We start from the raw sequence: 18,682 nt of genomic DNA on the forward strand, positions 1-18,682 counted from the left end.
CTTGTGCCCAGTATCTCTTTTAAAATGTCATCTGAAGACACAGCTCCATCTTGACATTTTCAATAAAGGCTTCTAATAATGATGCAGTTAAACATGATCACAAACAGGAAACTGTAACAGCCCATCTCTTGGTTCTCTGAGTACTCACTGTGACTCGGTGAAGCTCCGTCATGTGTTTTTAGAATGATTACACCATCAATTACCGCAGTTAATTCAGTGAAAACTCTACAGTGAGGCCGAGCCACGCTAATGTTCCAAATGAAGGAGTTCAAGGAGCCGAGCTGTGAACTGCACCTACAGTAGAGAGATTTGTTTTGCAGAAACGCATCCCGGCAGAATGTGCGGTTGCAGTGATAGGGTCATGAATATGGATGTGCTGAGATAACATGCCCTTCTCTGGGGTAAGTGGCTAAGTGGAGTGGGCCAGTATCCTCACATCCACTGACTTTACAGTACACAGAGGTTGGATGGCGCACTGATAAAAGACCAGCTTTAATGTTTAATTTAGCTCATCTCCTGTTGACTACAGTGGGCCATTAAGAGCGCAGAGCATCTCCTGTTGACACCAATTTGCTTTCCCTCTTGCCACATTCTTCTTGCTGTTGCTTTCTCATGCATTTACTGGACCTGTTCTATTTGAATAAGTTTGGTTTCCATTCAAGCAAATTACAAGAAAGATAAACATTTTGCCCCGTTGTGCCGATACATTTCAGCACAGTCTAACTGTGCTCATGTTGGAAGCCAGTGGGCTATTATGTTCATTTAGTTCAAGGAAGGTGCGTGTGTGTGTGTGTGTGTGTTTGTGATGGTGCTTTTAGCATACCCCTGATAAGCCAATTTTCTTTTACTGTCAGGGGTGAATCTAGGATCAGAGTTTTAGGGGTGCTAAAATGTGCAGAATGTGACATTTTTATGGTGCCTTATGCCCAGTGCTCCTTCTACTGACTCCATCCTGCTACTCTTCTTTCCTCTGTGCTCTTCAACCACGTTACACACTTCAAATTCAGTCTTACTGACCTGAACCTGGTTGTTTTCTTTAAAAACAAACAAACCCAAAAATCATATATCCATCTGTTGGCGTATTCGTAACTGAGTCTCTAGAAAGTCTGAAAGCGATGGATGGATGGTCTGAAAGTGCCTTAAAGATCTAATTACAGTAGAATTTTGTAAGAAGAGACTTTTTAACTATTTTTCTAATTTAAATCGCACCAAGGTTCACAGAACAACAAAAAATGTCTTTGTTATTGCAGAACAGTGTCACCATTACATAACCTCTCCACTAAAAAGCACTGAAGCACATTCATATCTTTTAGAAAATTTTGAAATGAAATGTGAATAATGCTCGGTTTCTGTAGCTCTTATTGCACATTTCAGCGATCTATTATGTATAAAACTACAGTATCTTTGGCCTTTGGCTGAGATGTTAAATAAAAAAAACATACAAAGGTTGGAAATGTAAATTGCTAATAAAGGGTTATAGAATAAAAGGAGGTTAACGATGAATACCTTAACAGTATCATTATTATGCTAATTATTATATTGTTGGTTTTAGGGTGATACTGCAAAGCTCGAGATGTGGTGTGTGTGTGTGTGTAAATGTGTATGTGTGTGTGAGATAGCAGATGATTTTTTTTTTTTTTTTTTTTTTTTTTTTTTTTTTTTCAAGCACAAAAAAAAAAAAACACTCCTGGATTTTACAAGAGAAAATATAGTTGTCATCTTCATTGTATTCATTATCAGGTGTGTTGACAAATGTGCTCACAGCAAGTCTCTTGACTGCCAGTGCAGTCGACAGCTTCACATATACTGACACCCACCTGCAAGCATCATATCACAGAATTTCTACCCATAGATACATCTCTGTCATAGATTATGTAACATCTGCTAAAATATGTGACTCATGGCATAGTCATTCTCTGCACAGACTGTGATATCGACACACACATACACACAGACAGCACTTCTATTGTGAATATGCCAGTGCTGGAGAGAAAGGAGCTAGTGTAGTATAATAGTTGTTGATGCACATCAAAAAAATCCCAGATGACTTCATGTTTTTGTGTTTCTCTTATGGTATTACCAACAACAGAGGGGTTGTTCATTTTAGATGTCGTGTTAAGTCCAACAGTCTGTAGTCCTGAATTGGTTTTATGAATCCATTGCCAAAACAGTCACATGTAAGTGAGGTGACACTATTTGACTGTGATGGTGATTGTCCTCATGTCCTCAACAGCTTGAATACAGTCACTGACCATCTTCCATGTGGTGGATTTTAGTCCATCGTCACTGACCTTTCAGCTCAGGATGAGTTTACTTTTATTGATGGTTATCCATTCAAAACACAACCCACTAAAAGACAGTTTATGCTCCTATTGGTGTATTGGTGGAATATTTTGTATTTTCAATAATATCCATGAGAAATAGGTCAGTGCAGATAAATATCAAATACAAAACCTTTGTATGTCTGAAAACACAAACCTGCAGCTACTGCTTATTTTCACAAACCATTTTTTTTTTGTGTTGTTAAACTGTTTCACATCAAACCCACATTGTTAATATTGTACTACAGTGTGATTGCATAAAAACCATTACTCATCCATATACGCGCAAAAGAAAACAATTTCCAACCTGGTTGTTCACTTTTTTCACAGGGAAATGAACAAAGTACAAAGTAAAAACTTTTTTAATGTGTTTACATAAAAAGAAACAGACCTTTAACTAACAAGAATTAATAGAGGACAGCTTAAAACTGAGTGGTGTGTTGTTGAGTCCTTTTCCAGTTCAGAAACTGCTCAGGGGCAGTCTCAGTGCTAGGACTGCAAAGTGTCTAGTCTGCTCATTTTATGTTGCATAACCAACAAACCATTGATGAAACTTACTGTACAAACCTTGAAAACACTACAGATGATGGGTGTTACGCAGAGACTGGCAATATCTAGGTATCAAAATCTTTTGATGACCTCTTCGTTAAGGTGCAAGCATGGGCAGTAATGCTATATGAAGCTATCACTAAAGCATCATTATTCCCAAAAATGCACAAGCAGTTAGGTTTGATAAAGGCAAGTGAATGCAACGTTATACATTTTGCATGCATTTGATTACATCCCAGTTGTGTTGTACAGTTGGCTGCTACATAAATTGGGAGTTAAGTTGTTTTTCCTCTGGCCTTAGCAACAGAAAAATAAAATATATGTATATATATTATCTACATGTCACCCATCTCCAGAGAGAAGAGATTTTTGTCACCTCTGGACTGCATCCAACATTGGTATTCAGTGCTGTGGGAATGTTTTCAACAGTAGATGATTCACAAAGTTGCACAGACCCTCACTGCAGAGCAGGAGTTTAAAAGTCTTTTTGCTGTTGTGTGCCACTGCTTTCTAGGCTGTAACCGAGCCACATCTCCAAGTTGTGATTGTATGGAATATATGGAAAGATGGGTTTTCAAAATGATCATTCGAAAAGGGGGGCGGAAGTGACACCATCCCACTACATTTAGAAAGAAAAGTTTCATAACCAAAAATACTGTACCCTTTTAAGTTATCTCATTTCTGTAATGGCTGAGGTCATTGGAAGTTTTCTTGTCTTTGATTAGAAAGTCTGGGCCTGAGTAGGTCTGAACTGAACCATCAATATGCCATGTATGTCATCATGTATGAAGTGCAGGTATGAACAGGAGACTGCATTCAGACTTGGATCACTGTCAGAACACTTGTGGGTGGTCTAGTTATAGAGTTATTACTGCTGCACTGACAATCACTGTAATGGTTATTACCACTCTGGGCAACACTCTGACATCAGTTGAATTTCAGGATTGTGGTTCACACAGGAGTTACATGGCAATATGCAGCCTCAGTTCTTCTGACGGCTGTTGTTGTTGAGAACTCATATCAAACACTTAGGTGCTGAATAAGTCTGAGATATAGTTTTAGATCAGAGATAGAAATTAACACTCACAATGACCCACACATGCATACTGCTCATTCGTGCATAGATGCCCATGACACCCATATACTGTCCACACACACAGACACACACACACAAAAGACACACACGGAAGTTACTCTGCACTACTTTTTCATACTCTTCAGTTTCTGACACAAGTCCCATTTTCTGAAGTTGTTTATTCCAATAATCTCTGTCTTCATCTCTTCTTTCCAGAGTGGCCTGTCTCGGTGGCTTACTGCTGGTGTTGCTTCAGGCTGAAAACAAAACACAGGAAAGGATTTGTTAGTCTTGTTTTTGCCTCTGACACAGGCAGATCCGACAAGACAGGCCTCCTTAACCACAGGGAACATCAAGCCCAGTGGGGAGAAAGATATTCAGTTTCTGCTATGCCTGGCCCCTGGGACATAATCTCATTTACCTGTAAATCCATGTCTCATGCCATTCTTAATATAGCACAGAGAGCAAAATACACAAATACTTGGTTGGTAATGTAACAAGACATATCTGCAGAGATGTAACACTGCGGCGCTGTATTGCTTTTATTTTTCTGCTGCACTGAAAAGAATTTCCTTTTATCAGAAATGACTGCTTTACTCCACTGTATGGGAAGCATTAACCAGTAATCCTGTTTCACAATCTTCTGTAATTACAGCCGTCTATTATGGCTTCTATCTGGCTCTTCCCCAAATTAAAACAAAAGAAAAAGATAGGCACATAAACCCTCATGTTTAAGGTGCAATAATTACTTTTTTTTTTTTTGTGCTTTATCTGGGGCTTCTGAATGTTTTTCATGGTGACAGGCGAAACTCCAGAGACAAACACACCACATTTAATTAAAACAAAGATAAGTCAGACTGTAGCTTATGCAAAGGAACATGCACTGAATTGAATAAGCGGTTTTAAGTTAGATTTCCTGTATGTTGACCGCTCCTCCTCATGGTCTGGGGGAATTTAAAGGACAGCAGTTGGTCCCTGAAGTATAACTGAAATGAAAATATCAAATTAACATTCAGAGTTGGTCTCAGTTATTCATTTGCCTGAGTGTCACAACAGTAATCCCTGCAACAATGCTCAAGTAATACAATAACTCTTTAATCTCTGTGGCTTTTTGCATAATGGTTTCTCTTGTCAGGTTGAGGTGCTTTGTAACTTCACGCTGCAGTTTTGAAGTGTTTTTCCTCAGTATGAGCTTAGCTCTCTCTGCTTAACCTTACTTTAGAAACAATCTATGGCAGAAACACAAAGCGTGAATAAGATGTTTGTCTCCATATTTGGCTGCTGCTTTGAGTCTGATATGAAAACATATCCCTGAAACAGCACAAGTACAGTTCCACCATTTTCATCACAGTTCTTGTTAAATTGCCACTTTTTCTCTGTGCTCTAATTGGAGCACTAAGACGAGGTGAGGGGAAAAGAGGGAGGAATGCGCAGACACTCTAGCTGTCAGCACCTATCCTGGTAATGGCTGTTAAAGCAGTGGCCTCTACATCCTGTCTGCTCTGTTCTTGGAGAGGGGACAGGGACCTTAGCATGGGTCAGGGTAACAACAGGAAAGGTGCGGGGCAGAAAGTGGGACCAGAGAGAACGAGGAGACTGGTGCATTTCGAGAGACAAGTGTGTCAATACTGTTGTAGAATGCAGTTTGTGTTCCCATGTACCAGAGACAAATTAACTCTCAAGTTGGGCTGTAAGTAATGGCTACTTTCCATTCTGAGTATTTTTTTTTTCATGAAATTATCAATTAATTAAATTTAGTCTTGTTTCCCATCTTGTTTGACTTTTTACATGAAGCTATTTCTCCCCGTGTCCTTTTTATGATATATAAATTACCAGTGCAGCTAAGTTTTTTTTTTTTTTTTTTTTTTTTTTTTTTTGCGAATAATAATGAAAAAAGCCCATCAGTGTTTAGACCAATCAACAGTCAAAAATAAATTTACAGTATAATAGAAATGCCTCAACTCTTCAGAGGAACCAGGAAATGTCAGGCCTTTTCCTTAGATTGTAAAAATTATTGCTGAGAATTTTGTTAGACTAATAAGTTAAAGTTTTCTGAACTACACAGACGCAGAGGGGAGCCTTCATAACGGCTCTAAATGTGACATGAAGTTGCTCAAAAACACAAATTTTAAACTGCAGGTACCAGCTGCCACTCCTAACACTATGCCATTGTTTTGAAAACTTTGTCAACTGTTTCTATGGGAACATCACGGAATCAAAAAAAAAAAAAATCATGGGACTATTTTAACAGTTCAGTTTGCATCAGCTACTGAATATTTAACTATTTTACGTGGATCTGGATACGGTTCATAGGCATTGCCTTTCACCTACCTCTGCACATAATACCAAATATAACAATACCTGAATTTCCCTTAGGGGATTAATAAAGTTTATTGTATCCTATCTCTCATCATACATTTTAATACATACTAATATTAGAATAAGCATTATACAGTTAAAAACATAGATGCAGATGTGACAGGCTTAAGGAATGTGCAATGCATGAAGGTAAAAGGTGAGCGAAGGAGGTAGTTAATGGACTAATTCAATAGAGTGTGTCCCAGATGTGGGATGTGAGATTTACTGTGTGAAGATAAGTGTCAGAGAGCGTATGTGTCTCTGTGTGTGCGGGTAGTGTTTTTGAGGATGTGAAAGTCACCTTGGCATGCTCGGTGTGTGTCTGTGGGTGCACGCCAGGTAAATGTAGTTGTTGTAGCAGTTGCTAAGGGAGCAGAGCTATGAGTCATGACTTGGGCATGAACCCCCCTCTTTCACCTTATTAGCATCACAGACAGTGATGCTCAGGGCTGTGTGTATGTGTATCCAAACACTTCTTTTTTTTTTTTTTTTTTTTTTTTTTTTGGCAGAAGGTGTGAAGGAAGACAAAGACAAGTGTCTTTAGGGGAGATAAGGAAAGCCTTGTTTGTGTGTGTGTGAGTGTGAGTGCGAGACAGAAGAGGCATGTGAGAGGCGAGCTAACCAGCGACAGCCCTGAATTAACCTTTCACCTTGCCTCAAGCAGGGACGGGGCACGCATGCACACATACATGCAGCAAGCCTTCCCCATTAAGTCGATAGCTCAACCATTTGCATTCAGAGACTTTTACACTAAGCACTGTAATCCCTCGCACTCGTTTCTACCCTCTTTGTTTTTGTGCCTTTCCCTCTTAAATGTGCATTAGTTTGTTTTGTAGTTTGCGTGTATGTGTCCTTTGTGATACCGGTGCTGAATAATTACAGGGTGAGTAGGCTAAATGGATTGTTCCCGACCTCACCATTATCCCCTTGGGGCCTGCGTTAACATCAACATCACACACTCATACACGCATACGCAAGCTGTGCACATAAACATATATAAATAAAAGCCATTCAGTTCAAGTGAGCATTGATAATATTAAAGGGGTAGTTGTGTTCTAGCTGTAGACAGTTCTTGTCAAATAAAATGCATTTTAGTTGTTGCCTTGTTTTTTTCCCCCTCCTTTAAATCTGTCGTGTTTGCTTAATGTGTGTACTGTATACATGGCAAAAAACTTTTCAGGCACTATAAAATTTCTCGTAATGATTGTATAAAAGCCATCACAATACAGTATATGAAAATATATCTCCCAAATTTGAACAGCACAGCATAGCACATCAAGTTGTTAGCATATTTTACTGTAAAGTTGAAGACCTCCATGGAGACAAAATTAGAAATAACTACTACTAGAAATAACTTAAAATACTACTTTGATTCATTCATCTGAATTGTGCCTCAGTACTGTTGAGAAGGTCTTTTAGTTTACCCTTTATATACAACTTTGAATACTTGATTAGAAATTATTGTATAAGAGCAGACTGGGAAGTCATAAGAATATTTGCCAAATTGTTACGCAGCTATACGGCTGGAAAATGGCTCTGCTAACAGCCTTATGTTCATACTTCAATTTTCACATTTTTTTAATGTTCATATATCTGCTTACTTTCTGACTGCTGGCCATCTACAATGTATGAGGCTTAATTGCAACACACTGTAAACTGTGAAATTGTTCTGCCAAGTTTATCTAGTTTTATCTGTCTTGTTATCACCCTGTACAGGTCCAATTACAGCACCCAGTCTGGAGTGACTGTGTAGTTTCACATGGCCTGCAGGTGACTGTGTATGAAGCAGATGCACAGTACAGATAAGGAGAGCTGGCAGACAAAATACATGCATGCAGCTATTTAAAGAATAGAGAAATCTGTTGTTTTTATGATGACGCATTCCAAATGCCAGACGCACACACATAAATATATGTAGGCACGCACATGGTTTTCATGGATGTTTCTTCAGTGAGAATTTAATCCGCTGCTGTTGTCAGCTGTGCTTTCGTCTCCGCTGGAAAGCTCCTTACACAAGCCAAAGCTCATCCTAAGTGTGAAAAGACACACAGGGCCCACAAACATACGTGCACACAGTCACTTAAAGTTCGGGTGGAAGATTTCACATTACAATTTGTGTCCACCCTGTAAACGACGCAAAGATATGAACTGCACAATCTCAGTAGCCTCATACGTCTTTCTACATTTACACACATGCACACACACATATGCATGTGCAAAACATTTGTGCAGCACAACACTGCATAGGAAGTAGACTTTGTAAAAATGTTTGTTCTTATGCCATGTGCTGCATTAAAAACACTCATAGCTCTCGATCATGTGTCCTTATGAGGGTTTGTTCCAGCCCGACTGTGTGTGTACATGCCTTTCTGTGGTAGTGGGGACATGTTTTACTCTGCCATTCATGTATGGACATATTGGGGTTGTCAGGACATTTTGAATGGCCTTCAAGACTTTATGACTTGACTTAGGGGTAAAGTTAAAATTAGGTTTAAGTTAGGGTAAGGGCTGAGTTTAGCCACTTTGTTGTGATGGTTAAGGTTAGGGTAAGGGTCTATGGAATGTATTATGTCAAGTGTCCTCATAACTATAGTAAAACACGACTGTGTGTGTGTGTGTGTGTGTGTGTGTGTGTGTGTGTGTGTGTGTGTGTGTGTGCATGCGCGAATCAGTTTGTTTTGCACTCCCATGACAGCAGAAATGCAACAATACAATGTGACAGGAACATTATTTGCTATCATATCTTGCTCCCATGCTACTGTGTTTCAAAGACTACAGTATAATGCACACTGACGTAGGAATGGGTAGGCTCTGTGTATGTGAGTAAGAGAGACTAAGCCTGAAGTGATTTCTAACACACATTTTTATAGTGTGTTCGTACAGTGTTGCACCTGAGTGACTGGGTGAAGACAGGAAGTGAGGTCGATGAGGTGGAACAGTTGGTCTTATTCTGTGTTTCACAGAAGATCGATAGAGCTGTGCGGCAGAGCTGGCAAGACTAATTTCCTGTACCACTTTGCAGAATGTGCATGCATTCGCAATAAGTCTTCAAGGCTCAGGGCTGTTGCACTGTATGGCTTGTTCTTTGACACTTTCTCAGGGACATTTCCTACTTTATGCACACTGTAAGTCTGAAATCCTGCCGATGCTGCTTAAAGGACTTAGATGCAATGCATGGTATTGGAGGACTGGAGGCATGCAAATGATTTATCAGTCATCCACGACTTGTGCTCTTTGCCGTATTAGGTCATTTGCCATTTTCTGGATTTCCTGTTTTTTTTTGTTGTTTTTTTTATTTGTTTATTTTTCCACTACCACCTTCACGTCTCATTGGCAGAAAACTCAACTTCAGACTGTGTATCAGCTCTTGATCATGCCTGAGCCACAGCTGAACTCTTTTTTGTTCTGTGCTGAAATGAAACAGCTGCCTAAGAAACATGTCATAGCTATGTGGTCGATTACTTATGAACCACTGAAACCTGAGCACCATGTGCTTAAAAAGGCTGCATCTCCCTCACAGTTCAGTGTTGACACAATCCTGCAACTGGACTTCAGAATTAAAGAAAAGTACCACATGCCTTGCACTGCAAGCACATGCACTAATCTGTATTGAAACAGGATTTGTATTAGAAATTATGTGTGAGTGAATGAATTTACACCAATTTGCTCTTTTTTAAACCTGTATAAGATGGATGAGGGACGTTCTCCTCTTCTATCCAGTGACCTCTCAGTACTATCTCTCAGTACTACTACTGTAAATCTCCCTTGTTACCTGTTTGAGTCTCTCTTTCACTGCCCTCTATACATTGATGTCCTGTCCATCATCTCCATCCTAAAGCCCTGTAGGGCTCAGCAGTGCTGGTTTCACTTCTGTCTGTCGCAGAAGATTTTCTCTCTGCTGCAGTTTTGCACCTTTCTGTCTTCAGTGCATCCTGCTTCTGCCTGCATTGCAGCATGTTTCCATGTCTGCCTGTCTGTCCTCATCAATTTGATCTCAGTCTTTTGTCTCCATGTTCTTTTTTATTTCTTTGGACTGCTTCAAACACGATGTGTCTTTCTGTCTCTTTGCATTCCTCATCTGTGGCTCTGTGTTTTTTTGTGTCTGTCTATAATGCTTACTTTCCCTTTGTCTCTCATAAACATGCCTGCCTGCCCTCTTTTGAGCTTTGTAGCAGTAAAGCTGACAGGAGAGAGTTATGAGCCATTGTTCCATTATTTACAACCTCTGTGCAGAATAATTACACATCTCAACAATCATACTTCCTAGTTTAGCTGATACACTTAAAGACTGTATTAAGCATTCAGTATATTGCTTAGTGGTTAATTTTACAGAATATAACTTGCACAAACTCTACATAACAGTCAGTTAAGTTTAACTCTTGGGTTATACTTTCTCTTTAATTATTTTATCTCTGTACTTCCTCTTTTAGATTGGTCTCAGTCTTTTAATTTTTAGTGCCTTGATGTTAACTCCTGTGTGAAGAGCTGTCTTTAAACAAATTATTTTAAATGGAACACTGCATATCAGAAAAAGTTGTTTATCTATTGAGCCCAGCAGAAGCTTCCAGTGTGAGGGGGTGTATTTGTCAAATTTACAGTGAAAATCAACTCCCTTCTCTTGCCTTTGTATCTGTGCACTCATCAGCCTTATTTAAATATACTGACCCTAATGTCTTGAAAGTTTGGGGTCAATCTAGCAACAATCAATCTAGTCAATCTAGTCTTCTAGTCCTGTACATAATAATTCTCGAAACCAAGTTATATGACTATGTTAGGATGATGCTTTTGTTTGAATAAAGTGTACAGGACAGAGAGGAGAAAAATGAGTTATAAATATAGTACTGTCGATATCTAGCACATACTTCATCATTTATGTAGCATATATATGATGAGTGCCATAATAAATCATATAAATTCTCCACTCTGTGCAGTCAGCAGTGGATGCAGTAAAAACAGTTGAAATGTAACCTTGGCTAAAAGAAAATCTATCCCATTATTTTTTTTGTTTTTCATCCTTATCAGCATTGTTTTTCTCACTACACCCACCACTTTCTAAGAGTTAACTTGCTTGCAGAAGTTTGGTTTGTGTAGCCCAGACAAGTTGTGCTCCAGGCTGGATAAATACAGATATACAGAAATGCACCATCGATATACAAAAAAAAAAAAAAAGATTCCAGGCACAACAAAATGATATCCTGAAGCAGCCATTTATGTAAGTAATACTCCATTTGTTACACAATTTTAATTATCATGCTTTAAATACAAAGAAATGCAGACACACACAAATACGCCGCCTAGAGTCATGCTCACAGCTATCTCATGCTAAATGCATGAAATGTAACAGTTCCATGTTTCACTCTTTTAGCTGGTGGATGTAATTTCCATTATATTAGATGTGGTTACATTTTCTGAATCCCATTTAACTGACCACAGGTTGTCATACTTCATTATAAATTAGTTTCCGTCTCAGCTCCTCACTTATTTACAAAATTACTGTGTATGTGCATAACAGATTAATTTCATAAAAAGAATTTAGGGTTCACTGTGTCAATCCCATTGTTTTGTTTTGTTGCCCATTAGAACTGGGGAACTGTAAATCTCTCTTATCATTTACCAAACAATGCATTATAAATGCTTAGGCTTCAATCTTCTGGTCTCCAAAACACTTGAATCAGATTAAAGACAAACCATACCTCATCTCTTCAGCAAGGCTTCAAGTTTAATCCTTACTTAACCTTTTTGTGTCTTTATAGTCTGAGTGCAATAAATTGTATAGTTGGGGGATAAGGGTGCACACTTTCAGACAGTCTTTCTTTGGTGGCATTTATGGTATCACGGTCGGTACTCAAGAAAATTGTTTAAAGTAGTTAAAGTACTGTTCAGTAAAATTTAAAGAGAGACTGTGAGAGAGATGTTCCAACTCCTCCTACTTTCACACCTCCACACACCCGGTCAGGCACTGCATGAATTGGCTGCGAATGTCAGACTTTGTGTTTCAGAAAGTTGCACACACTCCTTCTTTCTTCTGATTGGATTGACTGTTCATCCAGCAGCCCATCTGACACGCTATGTTGTTGTACTCACTTGTTCTGGTGCTTGGAGCCCTGGACATGTGCATGGTACTGCTCTATGGAGTTGAGGACCACACTGCAGACACTGCAGGAGTAACTACTACGCAGCCCTGTAGAGACACAAACACACAACCACACAGATACAGCTGTTACTGTGAGAGCACATTGAATAAGTATGGTTCATTAAAATCATTAAGCTCCAGTATCCTGATCATGCAGATCTTTAGCAACATGAGCAACAATGGAAAAAAAATGGAACTGACACCACATAACAGTCTTATTTTTACACTGTGCAATGCAGGGTAATTTTGCTAATTAGACTGCATCTGGAAAAAGATTTGATTAGACTAATCATTAGCAGAAAGCCAGTTACATTTTTAGATGCTTAAATCACTGCCTCCTCCTTTCTAGTGCCCAAGGGTGTGTGTGTGCGTGTGTGTGTGTGTTTGTGTGTATGTGTGAGAGTGTGTGAGTGTGTGAGTGAAGGTGCCTTTTGAAGCTTGAACTTTAACAGGGTGAGAAGAATTAGGACACTGGGGGTAAGAAAAGAACACTGCTGTGGCTTGGATAGTACTGTGTCATACTGTGTGTGGCTGTGTGTGCGTGCACATTTGCATTGTATTAGTGAATGCCTGCTTGAGATGATGCGGCTCAAACACAGATGTGAACTAATTAGAGGGTTTGCAGGTGGTCGAGATGAACACCCAAAAATAGATGGATGAGGATGGAGATACTGATGGAGTGGGGTGAAGAGAGACTGGGGAGGCGGGGGGGTAGGTGAAATACAGTAATGAGCGAAAAGAGGAAATTTCCGGAGAAGAATAAGATGTGTATAAAAAGATGAAGAGGAGATGGGTGTATGGTAAAGATAATGAGTTTTCACACTGCAGCAGTGATGTAAAATGCATGGTGAGGTTTAATGACCACAGGAGAAAACGTGATGTAAAAAAAAAAAAAAAAAAAACAACAACAAAAAAAAAAAAACATCTTCTTGGAGGTGATGAGTACAGCATGGCAGCAGTGATTTTTAAAATCTTTCAACAGGATAGAGAAAGCAGAGGAGCTGCTCTCTGTCACTGAGAGTGAGGCAATCAGCAACATGACATAATTGGTTGTGCAGTCTCTGTCAGAGATGGAGCGAAGTGCTATTTTTGTTTTCTCACATTTCACATTTTGCACATTGCAGAGCCATCACTGCAGAACTTTAGTCAGATCAGAAATGAACAATCTAGACAGTTTGGGCTGTATGACCGAACTGTGCTTTTTTTTTTTTTTTTTTTTAAAGTAAATATTTTTGGTGATGACCATTTGATTCTGGCCGTGTGTGATAGAAACCTGGCGTCGGTGTAGTTGCCCTTTTCTCTGCTGTCATTACTGTCCTTGAGATTTATGAGCTGTCTGTCTATTCCATCACCCATTGACCTTCTGTGGCGGTAATTGGTGAAGTATGGTGGGAGATGAAGTTGTAATATAGTTAGTGGTGGGAGGTCATTTAAACTGGGCTAAAGCTGCATAATGTGGCATATCTACTCCTTGTTGCCTGAGTTGCTCTGTGTTTCAGGGGTGATTAAGGACAAGCAGTCATTTACAAGAAAGCCACCAGTGAATTACTTGCCTGGAGTAAGTACCGTCTTGGCTTAAATGTTGATATTTTGCATCTATTAGGAGCTAATAACAAAGTCTGTGTGTGGAAAAGAAAAAAGAGAGATAATACATTCTCTTCTGCCCAAATGTCATTACTTCTGTTCTCCTTTAATGTAAAGGCTATTAATTGGAAATGAGATCATTTAGAAAACAAAGCAAGGATAACTCGGTCTCCTTCCCTTTCACTTCCCCATAACATTATACTGCTGCAACGATTGCACAAAGTCTATTCTCGTATACACAGTGTTACATGTGCATGTGCGTATGTGCACAAAGCTCCCCTGCTTTTAGTCTGATTGATGTCAATGCCTGGCCCAGTAGCACTGATGTACAATATGCTACATTTTGTCTGTGCCAGAATATGTGCGTGTGTCTTTTGAACACACAGATACACACACACACAAACATGACCAGAGTACAAATAGTGTGTTTTGGTTAATAAAGCACTTCTGGCATAAGACCACACTGTGCCCTAATCCATAATAATTATATGCAGGGAAAGTGTGCGTGCAATGTAAGTGACAGCACCCAGTGCAGAGTTTGTGAATGTGTGTGTGTGTGCGTGTGTGTGTGCGTGTGTGTGTGCGTGTGTGTGTGTGTGTGTGTGTGTGTGTGTGTGTGTGTGTGTGTGTGTGCATGAGCAGTATTTGTATGGGTGTTCTAAGCCTTGTTAATTACACAAGAAGATATGCCAGGGAGAGCGAGAGAAAAGAGGCGGTGAGATGAGCTGAGGCAGTGGGTGTGGAGCTGTTTGTGGCTGCCATTTAACGTATGCAGCCTTCTGGCATTGCTGGCACTCCTGGTATGGAAACGCCTAAATGCTTGTCAAAAGGTAATGAGCTGCATTCAGCACACAGAGAATCATGAAAATTATGTTTATTCCAACAGCCTTGTTGCAAAGAAATGGAAAGTCTTCCTGCTTTCTCAGAGCCTGATATATTTTACTTAGAATCCAGGCTTAGCTGAAGCAGCACTCATGACCCTTGGGAGCGTGATGCTCACGGCTCGTTCTGTTAGGACGCTCTGCCGAGCTTTAACTGCCACTTTTTTGAGTCTCTAGTGGATTTCCAGGTAGTGGCCACCCCTGACCAATGTGACATCTAGTGTGGCATGAACATTTTTGGTTAAATAACATATTTTAAGGTACAAAGGGAGGAATTGAGCCGTAAGTGTAATGCACACACTAAACATCAAGTTACACAGGGATATGGTAGAATTTTGTCTATTTCTATTTCTATTCCACTTCCTTCCTGCTGAAACAAATACATCTAAGAATTTCACTGAGAGGTGTTCATCTGTAATTTTATTTACCATGGAGGCAGGATAATAGTTTATGGAGCTCTTACTACCCCCAGAGCCTTTGTACTGCGGTACCCCATTAGTTTACCATGTGCTTTGCAAGATTAAAAAGGAACTGGATCCAAAAAGAAGCCCATTGAGATGCAATCAAAACCAACAGTCTGCAGCAATTGCTTGACAGTACGTCTCTCAGGAATATATCACACATACCATTGCATAGAGGGGTTGAGCATCGGGTGAGAGTCAGATTGAATCCAAGTGGAATTTTACCAGGCAGCAAACTTTTGGAGGACTTACAGTGAGACTAATTAGCTTTGTAGTCAATGTGACAGTTATCGGAAAGACCATCTGTTTTAGACAACAAAAAAAAAATACACACCAAACAAACTGTCTTTCTGAACTATTGCTTTTAAATGCCCAGTTTTTTAAAAACATATTTCAGGTTCACACTACAGCACATTCATTTATGCTGTTTGTTGTGTCTCATCATAATGAATTAATTATGTAAAGCAGTTCCTAAAAATTTATTGATATTTTGGCGAGGTATTGTTTGATATCACTGCCAAAGTGATACTGTACATGAGTTTCCAGACTCGAATAAGGTGTATTTCATCATCATTAAACACAACATGGACATTTTGACTTCATATGGCGAAAAGTTACTAATTGTTTCTGTCTGCTGTTGGGGCCGAGGAAGTTGTGTGAACGAGCTGAACGATGCTAAAATACTGAGTAGAGCTGAGAGTCACTGCAGAGTAGTGCTGGGCGGTATGACCAAATGTTTGTGTGTGTGTGTATATATGTATGTGTATATACAGTGGGTACAGAAAGTATTCAGACCCCTTTAAATTTTTCACTCTTTGTGTTATTGCAGCCATTTGCCAAAATCAAAAAAGTTCATGTTATTTCTCATTAATGTACACTCAGCACCCCATCTTGACAGAAAAAAGCAGAAATGTAGAAATTTTTGCAAATTTATTAAAAAAGAAAAACTGAAATATCACATGGTCATAAGTATTCAGACCCTTTGCAGTGACACTCATATTTAACTCACATGCTGTCCATTTCTTCTGATCCTCCTTGAGATGGCTCTGCTCCTTCATTGGAGTCCAGCTGTGTTTAATTAAACTGATTGGACTTGATTAGGAAAGGCACACACCTGTCTATATAAGACCTTACAGCTCACAGTGCATGTCAGAGCAAATGAGAATCATGAGGTCGAAGGAACTGCCCAAGGAGCTCAGAGACAGAATTGTGGCAAGGCACAGATCTGGCCAAGGTTACAAAAGAATTTCTGCAGCACTCAAGGTTCCTAAGAGCACAATGGCCTCCATAATCCTCAAATGGAAAAAGTTTGGGACGACCAGAACTCTTCCTAGACCTGGCCGTCCAGCCAAACTGAGCAATCGTGGGAGAAGAGCCTTGGTGAGAGAGGTAAAGGAGAACCCAAAGATCACTGTGGCTGAGCTCCAGAGATGCAGTAGGGAGATGGGAGAAAGTTCCACAAAGTCAACTATCACTGCAGCCCTCCACCAGTCGGGGCTTTATGGCAGAGTGGCCCGACGGAAGCCTCTCCTCAGTGCAAGACACATGAAAGCCTGCATAGAGTTTGCCAAAAAACACATGAAGGACTCCCAGACCATGGTCTGATGAGACCAAGATTGAACTTTTTGGCGTTAATTCTAAGCGGTATGTGTGGAGAAAACCAGGCACTGCTCATCACCTGCCCAATACAATCCCTACAGTGAAACATGGTGGTGGAAGCATCATGTTGTGGGGGTGTTTTTCAGCTGCAGGGACAGGACGACTGGTTGCAATTGAAGGAAAGATGAATGCGGCCAAGTACAGAGATATCCTGGAAGAAAACCTCTTCCAGAGTGCTCAGGACCTCCAACTGGGCCGAAGGTTCACCTTTCAACAGGACAATGACCCTAAGCACACAGCTAAAATAACAAAGGAGTGGCTTCAGAACAACTCTGTGACCGTTCTTGACTGGCCCAGCCAGAGCCCTGACCTAAACCCAATTGAGCATCTCTGGAGAGACCTGAAAATGGCTGTCCACCAACGTTCACCATCCAACCTGACAGAACTGGAGAGGATCTGCAAGGAAGAATGGCAGAGGATCCCCAAATCCAGGTGTGAAAAACTTGTTGCATCATTCCCAAGAAGACTCATGGCTGTACTAGCTCAAAAGGGTGCTTCTACTCAATACTGAGCACAGGGTCTGAATACTTTATGACCATGTGATATTTCAGTTTTTCTTTTTTAATAAATTTGCAAAAATTTCTACATTTCTGTTTTTTTCTGTCAAGATGGGGTGCTGAGTGTACATTAATGAGAAATAAAATGAACTTTTTTGATTTTGGCAAATGGCTGCAATGACACAAAGAGTGAAAAATTTAAAGGGGTCTGAATACTTTCCGTACCCACTGTATATATATAAAAAATTCCCTTCTCACCCCTATGGGTGGTGTGTGTGTCTTCCTCAATCTCGGGTCCTCTACCAGAGGCCTGGGAGTTTGAGGGTTCTTCTCAGTATCTTAGCTGTTCCTAGCACTGCGCTCTTCTGGACTGAGATCTCTGATGTTGTTCCCGGGATCTGTTGGAGCCACTCTCCCAGTTTGGGGGTCACAGCCCCGAGGGTGCCGATTACCACGGGGACCACTGTTGTCTTCACCTTCCACATCTTTTCTAGCTCTTTTTTAAGCCCTTGGTATTTCTCCAGCTTCTCATGTTCCTTCTTTCTGATGTTGCTGTCACTTGGGACTGCTACATCTACCACTACGGCTTTCTTCTGTTGTTTTTCCACCACTACTATGTCCGGTTGGTTAGCCATCACCAGTTTGTCGGTCTGTATCTGGAAGTCCCACAGGATCTTAGCTCGGTCATTCTCCCTCACCTTTGGAGGCGTGTCCCATTTTGACCTTGGGACCTCCAGCCCATACTCGGCACAGATGTTCCTGTACACTATGCCGGCCACTTGGTTATGGCGTTCCATGTACGCTCTGCCTGCTATGTTCAAACAACAGACACAGCTCCTGTTTTTAGCACAAGTTCTTCTGTGTTAGCTGTGTCAGTTTCAAAACTTTTCTCGTCTCGTCTCATCGTTTTCTCGTCTGTCCTCTCCATCTTCACTGTCACACATACAGCTATGCCCTCACCATGTGTGCTTAGCAGTGCAACAGTGAAAAGTGCCCCCTCTTCAACATTGTCGTGTCACACTGCGTTCCAACCCTTGTTTAAGCAACATACACTGGTATTGAGATTTGTTAAAAATTCATATCATGACAAAAATAAACACCGGTAGTCAGTTTTGAACTGGTATACCGCCCAGCACTACTGTAGAGTTTGAATATAATTTTCTT

At 40.2% G+C, this 18,682-nt stretch overlaps 1 protein-coding gene across 2 annotated transcripts in view; it reads right to left on the minus strand.

The window, feature by feature from the left end:
• Positions 1 to 2,667: 2,667 nt before the first annotated feature.
• Positions 2,668 to 18,682, minus strand: part of LOC113132259 (zinc finger matrin-type protein 4) — a 44,925-nt gene continuing 28,910 nt past the window's right edge. For both annotated transcript variants that reach the window (XM_026310240.1, XM_026310241.1), the window contains exons 6-7: positions 12,388 to 12,484; positions 2,668 to 4,202 (exon numbers count right to left, since the gene is read on the minus strand). In XM_026310240.1, the coding sequence (XP_026166025.1) occupies positions 4,181 to 4,202; positions 12,388 to 12,484 (119 nt within the window). In that variant the 3' untranslated portion in view covers positions 2,668 to 4,180. The remainder of the gene's footprint in view (positions 4,203 to 12,387; positions 12,485 to 18,682) is intronic.

Source organism: Mastacembelus armatus, chromosome 15 (genome assembly GCF_900324485.2).
Source record: "Mastacembelus armatus chromosome 15, fMasArm1.2, whole genome shotgun sequence".
Taxonomy (NCBI): domain Eukaryota; kingdom Metazoa; phylum Chordata; class Actinopteri; order Synbranchiformes; family Mastacembelidae; genus Mastacembelus; species Mastacembelus armatus.